Source organism: Microcaecilia unicolor, chromosome 5 (genome assembly GCF_901765095.1).
Source record: "Microcaecilia unicolor chromosome 5, aMicUni1.1, whole genome shotgun sequence".
In the NCBI taxonomy this organism is placed as follows: domain Eukaryota; kingdom Metazoa; phylum Chordata; class Amphibia; order Gymnophiona; family Siphonopidae; genus Microcaecilia; species Microcaecilia unicolor.
Genome location: NC_044035.1, coordinates 10,225,097 through 10,234,469, shown reverse-complemented (window position 1 = coordinate 10,234,469; position 9,373 = coordinate 10,225,097). Strand labels below are relative to the sequence as shown.

The 9,373-nt window shown below is 43.3% G+C and overlaps 1 protein-coding gene across 1 annotated transcript in view; it reads left to right on the top strand.

Moving 5' to 3' along the window:
• The first annotated feature begins 6,462 nt into the window (after nucleotides 1–6,462).
• Nucleotides 6,463–9,373, top strand: part of LOC115471078 (pancreatic triacylglycerol lipase-like) — a 33,377-nt gene continuing 30,466 nt past the window's right edge. Inside the window, exon 1 of the mRNA XM_030204752.1 lies at nucleotides 6,463–6,511. Within this exon, the coding sequence (XP_030060612.1) occupies nucleotides 6,463–6,511 (49 nt within the window). The remainder of the gene's footprint in view (nucleotides 6,512–9,373) is intronic.

Genomic DNA, 9,373 nt, shown 5'->3' with positions numbered 1-9,373 from the left:
TTGCACATGCACGAGAAGTCCCAGCTTGCTGCTCAGAGCTGGAAACAAGGAGCGGGGAGCAGCAGCAGTCGATTTACTTGGCTAGCGGGGCTCAGCGTCTCTGCCAGCAAAGTAAAGGAGAATTCAGGACGGGGCCTGAGCCAGTTGTTAAAGTGGCCATGGGGGTCCTCAATATTGTTTGAGGGTACTGGTCCTTTGTAACATTACTCCATGGTGTGACCACACCTCGAATATTGTGTTCAATTCTGGTCACCGCATCTCAAAAAAGATATAGTGGAATTAGAAAAGGTGCAGAGAAGGGCGACGAAAATGATAAAGGGGATGGGACGACTTCACTATGAGGAAAGGCTAAAGCAGCTAGGGCTCTTCAGCTTGGAGAAAAGATGGCTGAGGGAAGATATGATAGAGATCTATAAAATAATGAGTGGAGTGGAACAGATAGATGTGAATTGCTTGTTTACTCTTTCCAAAAATAGTAGGACTAGGGGGCATGCAATGAAGCTATAAAGTAGTAAATCTAAAATGAATCAGGGAAAATATTTCTTCACTCAACGTGTAGTTAAACTCTGGAATTTGTTGCCAGAGAATGTAGTAAAAGCAGTTAGCTTACCGGGGTTTACAAAAGGTTTGGATGGCCTCCTAAAGGAAAAGTCCATACACCATTATTAAAATGGAATTGGGGAAAATCCACTGCTTATTTCTAGGATAAGCAGCATAAAATGTATTGTGCTATTTTGGGATCTTGCCAGGTGCTTGTGACCTGAATTGGCCACTTTTGGAAACAGGATGCTGGACTTGATGGACCTTCCGTCTGTCCCGGTATGGCAATAATTATGTACTTACTACTACTACTTAACATTACTGTATGTACTTATGCACTTGCAAATGCTTCCTGTCATAAAGTTTTACAGATGTCTTGAAATTTCAAAAACACAACAAGAAAAAACTAAACGTACTTTTTGTCCCTGTTTATTGCTTTCTTGGCTCTGCTCCCTGTTGCTCTGTGAATTACCAAGCAGACACAGCTGTTTCATCAGAAAGGCTGCCCATGTCACAGCTGCTTTCCATGGTCCTTGTCCCATTTAGGTGCAAAGATACAGGTCCTACTGTTGTTTTTATATCTTGCTGGAATTACTCATACCTTAGTGGTATTTATTTATTTGGATGTTTATTTATTTATACATTACAGTATCATCTTAAATCCTATAACAGAAATGGACTCCCCATATATAGGAAATAAATCAAGGAAGAAGAAACTTATAAGCAAAACTCCGTACCCAGAGTAAATAAGCTAGGATCAGGAGGGCTTCTGTTAGCCCACAATTTAAAGAAGGTGACATCAAGCAAATATAAAAAGAGAGCAAGTTACAAAGAAAAAGAAAAACAACAACAACAAAAATGTCCAGATGGACCTTACATAGTTGTCAATCCAAACTCATGGCCAATATTCAGCCACTGTGGTTGTTTTGTTTGTATTTTGTTTTTAACCCAGGTTGCAGCTGTCAAAACAAAATCTGGCTATTCAGTGTCAGTATTGTCTTGCCTCTCTTTTGCCATCAGCACAGCTGTGGCTTCACCTGATCCCATCCCTGCTGACCACAATGTTGCCTCAGTGTTTGAGTCCATGGTCACTGCATCCTCCACTGAGCTTCTAGTTAGGCAGCCTGCAGGGTCTGGCATCTTTGGCCGCACCTGGTCCCAGGAATGAGGGAAATATGCTGAAGATCTCTTCCCAGGAGCATTAGGAAGGGCTGTTCCTGAGATCACAGGAGTTGAAATGCCAGCAAACATCTCAGAGTTTTCTGTACACCAGCTGTGGAGAAACCTGTACGCTTGGCCTTCCTCTAATCTGTGTTGAAAAGAAAAGCACTCAAGGCCCGGAGCTTTGCTACAAACATCTATTCCAGATGCTATCTTGGTCCCCTACTTCATTATTAATGTATTTATATTATATATGTATTTATGTAATAAATCATACTTATATAGCAACCCCCCCCCCCCCCAAATTCTACAAATGGTGCTTAAAATTACAAACGCAAATTTAGGCGCGCACCCAATTTGGACGTGCAATTTAATTGATTAATAAGCCAATTGTGTGCTAATTGGTCTTAATTGAAATTTACACGTGCATTTTAAGTCACACGGATACTCACGTAAATTTTACACGTGGCTCTGAAAAGGGGCACGGCCATAGGAGGGTCATGGGCGGATCAAGGGAATTCCTGAAATTTATGTGCGCTGTTTATAAATAAGAGGGATCTGCACCTAATTTAGATGTGAGGATTTATTCCAGGGTTTACTTGGTGTAAATCCTCATGTCTAAAGGTAGACACTAAGGATCCCATTCTATATATATGCCTAAAATTAACGTTCGTTAGGCAATCGCGCTTAAATGCGACTAAATCTATGTGCATCCATTTACGCCAATGAAAAGCTGGTATAAATCCTTGCGTATAGATTTACACACACTAGCCCATATTTTATAACAACTTGTGTGGATTTTGGAACGCCCATGAAATGCCCCTTTTTGCCTGCATGCATTAGAATTTAGGCGCAGTACATTATAGAATATGCTTAGCAATGTACGTGTGTAAATTCTAATTTTTGCCAATTAGTGCTCATTATTGCTTGTTAAGAGCTGTTAACAGCATTTAACAGCTTCTTAAAACAATCAATCTATGCTCGTAGTTCTAGAATACACATAGAATTACACACGGAATCATTCTCATCGCTATGGCTCATTACCCAATTGAGTAGTGTGCATAAATTGGCCGCTCGCACTGTTTAATGTGTGCTACTAGCTGCACCTTATATAGAATCCGGGGGGGGGGGGGGGTAAGCATATTCTATAAACAATGCCTAACTTTCAACATCGTTTATAGAATAGCACTTAGCATGTTATTTTTTGGCACTATTTATAGAATTTGGTCCAAAATATCTAATGCTTATTTATTTAGATTTTGCTCACACCTTTTTCACTAGTAGCTCAAGGTGAGTTACATTCAAGTACTCTGGATATTTCTCTGTCGCAGGAGGGCTCACAATCTAAGTTTGTACCTGAGGCAATGGAGGGTTAAGTGACTTGCCCAAGATCACAAGGAGCAGCAGTGGGATTTGAACCGGCCACCTCTGGATTTCAAGACCAGTGCTCTAACCACTAGGCCACTCCTCCACCCCAAAGAATTTTGTTACTCTTTGGGGTTCTACATGGAATGTTGCTACACTTTGAAATTCTGCATGGAATCTTGTTATTCTTTAGAATTCTAGAATATTTATTTATTTAGACTTTGCTCACACCTTTTTCAGCAGTAGCTCAAGGTGAGTTACATTCAGGTACTCTGGATATTTCTCTGTCGCAGGAGGGCTCACAATCTAAGTTTGTACCTGAGGCAATGGAGGGTTAAGTGACTTGCCCAAGATCACAAGGAGCAGCAGTGGGATTTGAACCGGCCACCTCTAGATTGCAAGACTGGTGCTCTAACCACTAGGCCACTCCTTGGCATAGAAGCAACAAAGAAATCTATAAGCCATACACCGCATGCACAGAGTTCAATGTTCAAATACCCGATTGATGGTGTTCTTTATCTGACGTGTTTCTTACTAAAATGGCTCTTTCTGCTGGATGTGCTAGCTCTTGGGTATTTATTTCCTGATGTCCTTATATGTATTTTATGTCACAACCTGGACATCCAAAATCCAATCTAGAAAGCGTATAAAAAATCGGGCTCCACACGTTCGTCTGTACATACCAATGCATTAAACCATTGAACTATCCGGCTCCATTCCACAAAGCCAACTTGGCCAGGAACTCAAGTTTTTGATTATTTTCCTTAGTTAAGGAAACTTCCCTCCAGCTTGAGAGCCAGTCGGAGCAAGCTCTAGTGGAAGAGCACGCCTCCTCACAAGTCCTAACTCAATTTTGGTATTAGTTACTAATGGGTGTTAAGCAAATAATGCATTTTTCTGGTCAAATCAAACACGTTAAATGGCAAACGTATGTGTTATTTGCTCTTAATGCACATTTTGTTGGCACAATGCCAGCAAAATAATAATGGGATTCAAAGAATGCAAAGCACCTCATTATTATGGTTCTACCACCTGAGTCAAACTGCCAATAACAAAAGTACTCCATGACATACACATCACTGATATAAAACTAACTGCAATCAAGAATGCAACTTTCTATTAAATTTAAGCCAATCATGCATCAAAATTAGGGCTGCATTTCGATTATTTATTTTTTATTTATTGCATTTGTATCCCACATTTCCCACCTCTTTGCAGGCTCAATGTGGCTTACAATATATCATGACTAGTGGAAATACATGATAAGATAGATATTTAGTATTACAGATGTATCTTGGGTGACATGATTATGATAAGACATGATAGTAGTCTAACAAGCAGATATAATAAGTCTATTCTGGATATATGTGGAGAGGTTCACATTTGTTTAAAATTATTAATCATGATTAATCACAAAGTTAAAGGTATTTATCTATTTATTTATTTTCCACTGCAGCTCCTTGTGACTCTAGGCAAGCCACTTAATCCTCCATTGCCCCAGGTACACCTTATTTAATATGTAAACCTGTTTGATTATAACCACAGAAAGGCAGTATATCAAATTCCATTCTCCTAAAGGACTGATGGTCTCCTCCCTCCCTCCCCCTCCCAGATCCAACATCTCTTCCTTTTTCTTCCTTCCCTAAATCTCCTCTTCATCCAGGTCCATTATCTCTCTTTTCTGGGTTCCACTCTCTCTCTCTCCATCCCCTCCACCCCCGTGAGCAATGACACAGACTTGGTGGCAAGCAGCCCTGAGCTCTTCTCGCGGCTGATGGAGCTCGCCTCCTTGGCCATAACGTCCACTGGTGGCCCCTCCAGTTCTGCGTGCAGGTCTGCAGCTTACTCCCCTTTCTCCACCCGGGGTTCAGCATCTGCCCACCTCAATCCCCACCGCTACACCAGTTTACCTAAAAGGTGGTCTTATGTCAGTTTCCCCCAGCAGCAGTGTTGCACATACGCTGCCTGCAGCCTGCTCCACTTTCCCTCTGGTCTGCCCCGCCTCTTCTTGCATCACTTCCTCTTTTTGCATGGGCAGGATGGGTCAGTGGGAAAGCTTTGGACCAGGCTCAGGCAGCATATGTACAACGCTCCCGCTGCTGGGGACCAATAGGAAGACCACCTTTAAGGTAGACCAGTGAGAGGAGGGTTGATGTTGAATTGCAAGTGGAAGGAAAGATGCCGGATCGCATCAAGGACAGGGTTTAGGAGTGGAAGAGAGCAGAAGAGATGTTTGGAGGAGTTAAGAGAATCAGCAATGCGATACATTTTTAAAATCACAATCAATAAATAATTAATCAAAGAGTTAACTGTGATTAATTTGCAGCCCTAATCAAAGACCCATCTCTTTGACAGGACATACCACAAAGATCAACACATGCGAACTCTCCCACATGTAACCAAAACTGTTTTATTATGTTCTCTTGCTATATTACTATCATGTTTATAATGTTTTCTTGTTATATTGCTTTCTTGTTTATCATTATCATGTAACCCCAAATCCTTCTGTAATACCAAATGTCTACTCTCTTCTTATTTCCACTATTCATGATGTATTGTAAGCCACATTGAGCCTGCAAAGAGGTGGGGAAATGTGGGATACAAATGCAACAAATAAATAAATAAAATTTAAATAGAATCTCTCTATATAAAAGGCAACACCAACGTTCTATGAAGCCTCCAGCCGGAAGTGTGAAGGGGGCGATATATCCGGTTTCCCTATGAGTGTCTGCCCCGCCCTCTCTGTAACACAGTCAGTGAAGGAAAACAGCAGAGCACGAAATCAAATCGCTGGCTCTGTAACAGTGAAGGACTCAGAGGGGGGAGGGGAGAGAGACCAGAGAGCAGGGACACACACACTCCCACATGCACACAGAAGAAAACCTTGCTAGCCACCCCCCCCCCCCCCCCCCGTTTCATTTGCATCAGAAACAGGGCTTTTTTACTGAAGGACTCAGAGGGGGGAGGGGAGAGAGGGCTGAGGGCAGGGACACACACACTCCCACATGCACACAGAAGAAAACCTTGCTAGCCACCCCCCCCCCCCCCCCCCCCCGTTTCATTTGCATCAGAAACGGGGCTTTTTTACTAGTATTCTATAAAATACAGAAAAATGTACCATAAAAAATGCAACCAAAGGAATAGGGGACCTGAGCCAACATGCTCCAAATATTCAGATTTTAAAAGGTTTCCCAAAGAGACCTGCTGTAACAGTATATCCGAACACCTCGGAATCTGCAATCAAGTGGAAATCTCTGGGAATAACACAGGATAAAGCTGGCACAGTGTGGAAGAGACCTTGTTTCAGAGATATTTGCATGCACTGCTAATTATATTCTATCACAATCCTAAACTAATTGCTATGATATTAATGATGGTCTTTTAAAATTATTCTAGATGCTGCGTGTTTGGATCTTCACTTTATTTTTTCTCGGCACAGTAAGAGGTGAGATGGGAAACTACTACTACTTGTCATTTCTATAGCGCTACAAGGCATACGCAGCGCTGTACACCATACACACAAAGACAGTCCCTGCTCAAAGAGCTCACAATCTAAAAATGGAATGTTGCTAATGGAATAGCAACATTCCATGTAGAATCTCAAATAATAGCAACATTCCATGTAGAATCTCAAGTAATAGCAACATTCCAGAATCTCAAATAGTAACAACATCCCATGTTCCACTGCACTAACCACTAGGCTACTCCTCCACTAGCAACATTCCATCTAGAAGCCTGCCCCTACAGATCAGCAATGCGGCCGCGCAGGCTTTTGTTTCTGTGAGTCTGATACGTGCAGGACGTCAGACTCACAGAAACAGAAGCCTGCGCAGCTGCGTTGCTGATCTGCAAGGGCAGGCTTCTACATTACTACTACTACTACTTATCACTTCTATAGCGCTACAAGGCATATGCAGCGCTGTACACCATACACAAAAAGACAGTCCCTGCTCAGAGCTTACAATCTAAATAAGACAGGCAACAGACAGAACAACAGTGAGGCAAGGGGAATTAAAGAGGAGGGGATAAAGGTATAGGCAAGTGAGCAGTGGTTAGGACTCAAAAGCAGCGTCAAAGAAGTGGGCTTTTAGCTTGGACTTAAAAACGGCCAAAGACGAGGCTAAACGTATATGATCGGGAAGTCTATTCCAGGCGTGTGGTGCAGCGAGATAGAAGGAACGGAGTCTGGAATTAGCAATAGAGGAGAAGAGGACAGATAAGAGTGATTTGTCAACAGAACGGAGTGCTCGAGAAGGGGTATAGGGAGAGACAAGAGTGGAAAGGTACCGGGGAGCAGCAGAGTGAATACACTTATAGGTCAGTAAGAGAAGTTTGAATTGAACGCGGAAACGGATAGGGAGCCAATGAAGTGATTTGAGGAGAGGGCTAATGTGAGCATAGCGACTTTGGCGGAAAATGAGTCATGCAGCAGAGTTTTGGACTGATTGAAGAGGAGAGAGATGGCTAAGTGGGGAGGCCGGTGAGAAGCAGGTTGCAATAGCCTAGGTGAGAGGTGATAAGAGTGTGGATGAGGGTTCTGGTAGAGTGCTCAGAGATGAAGGGACGGATTTTGCTGATGTTATAGAGAAAGAAAACGACAGGTTTTGGCAATCTGCTGAATGTGAGCAGAGAAGGAGAGAGAGGAGTCGAAGATGACCCCAAGGTTATGAGCTGATGAAACAGGGAGAATAAGAGTGCCATCCACAGAAATAGAGAAAGGGGGGAGGAGAGAGGTGGGTTTAGGGGGAAAGATGAGAAGCTTGGTCTTGGCAAACTGAAAAGATGTTAATTGCCTTAGACGGTTATGTTCCTGAGGGTTATTAATGACTTGGATGATGCTGGAAAAAACATGGGACAAAGTTAGTGACATCTGTATTATAAGTAATAATAGAATAAAGTAGTTTCAATCACTTCTAATCTTTATTGTTCCCTTGTAAACACTCTGCCTTGGTAGAGGTTCTTGGTAAATGTCCTTTACTCTTCCTGGGACCCTCCTCCAGAAGGAATCTGCTCTGTAAGTCTCTGTGAGCCCTCAGGTATAGAGTCCCTATAGGTAGTCTGCTACTGGAGTCCTCTGTGCTGTTTACTCTTTCTCCCCTCGTTTCTTTGTCATAAGGATGTTGGGCTAGTTCCCTGTTCCAACTCTCGCTTCATGTAGTAGCTGTTAGATGAACTTCCCTCCTCTCTCCAGGTGTCATGATGGTGGCCATGTTTCATGCACTCAGTCATTTCGCCACCTGGTGCTTAGACCTGGTGGCTGCAACGGACTGTCTGGTTGCTGTTTCCCATGTTCCAGAGGTCATGCCGATCTGGTCCGGATCTTCCAGCCCTCCAGATTGTCTTGGGACTTTTGGAACTTAGCAGCACCCTTACCTGGTGAACTCCCTTGTCGGTTGCCTTTATGAACTACCTGGATACTTTGTACTTTGCCTTGGCAACAGAGGTCTTCCGATGAGCTTCTCGTCAGTGAGAGTTGTTGCAGTGCTCTTTGTTTTCCTTTTCCGTGGTGGAACTGCCCTGCTTGTGTTTCCTGGTTTACTTCTGCTTGCTGCCTGCCCAAGACTCGGCATGTTTCCTGGTTTACCTCTCCTGCTTGCCGCCCGTCTAAGACTCTGTTTGGTTTCCTGGAAGCCTCTACTGTGCCCTGCCCTGCCTGTTCCAGCTTGCTCTACTTCAGCTGCAGCTTCAGTCCGGCTGCTCCAGTCCTGGTTATATCTGACTGTCTGTGTTCTGCCTGGTCTCTTGTTTTGGGGTGCTTCTCCTGCCACTGCCGCTCCTCAGCAGCAGCCTAAGGGCTCACGTTTCCTCACTAACGTGACACCAGGTGCAAAGGTTTGGATAAGCAGAGTCCATTTTCCATTTAGTTATATGTTTAGGGAGATGAGAGTCGAGTCTATTCCCCTTGCTGTAGTGATATCATGGCCTGGGAAGGGGAGCCAAAGACAAGGCTACCCTATTGACTTGGTATTTACACCAACACAATTTCTCTCCAAAGAGCGTCTTCTCCTACCACTGTAAATCACAGGTAGAAGTGCCTTCTCTCCATTTCAGAAGCTCTGACAGTATTTTAAGTCAAAAGGTAGCACACCTCATACTGGTAGAGTCACTAGAGGTCTCTGCTGAGCAATTTATAAAGCAGAATCTGAAGACCTTCCACACAAGCAACTCCATGTGGAGTGGAGGAGTAGCCTAGTGGTTAGTGCAACAGAACCTAGATCCTGGGGAACTGGGTTCAATTCCCACTGCAGCTACTTGTGACTGTGGGCTAGTCACTTAATCCTCCATTGCCCCAGGTACAAAATAAGTA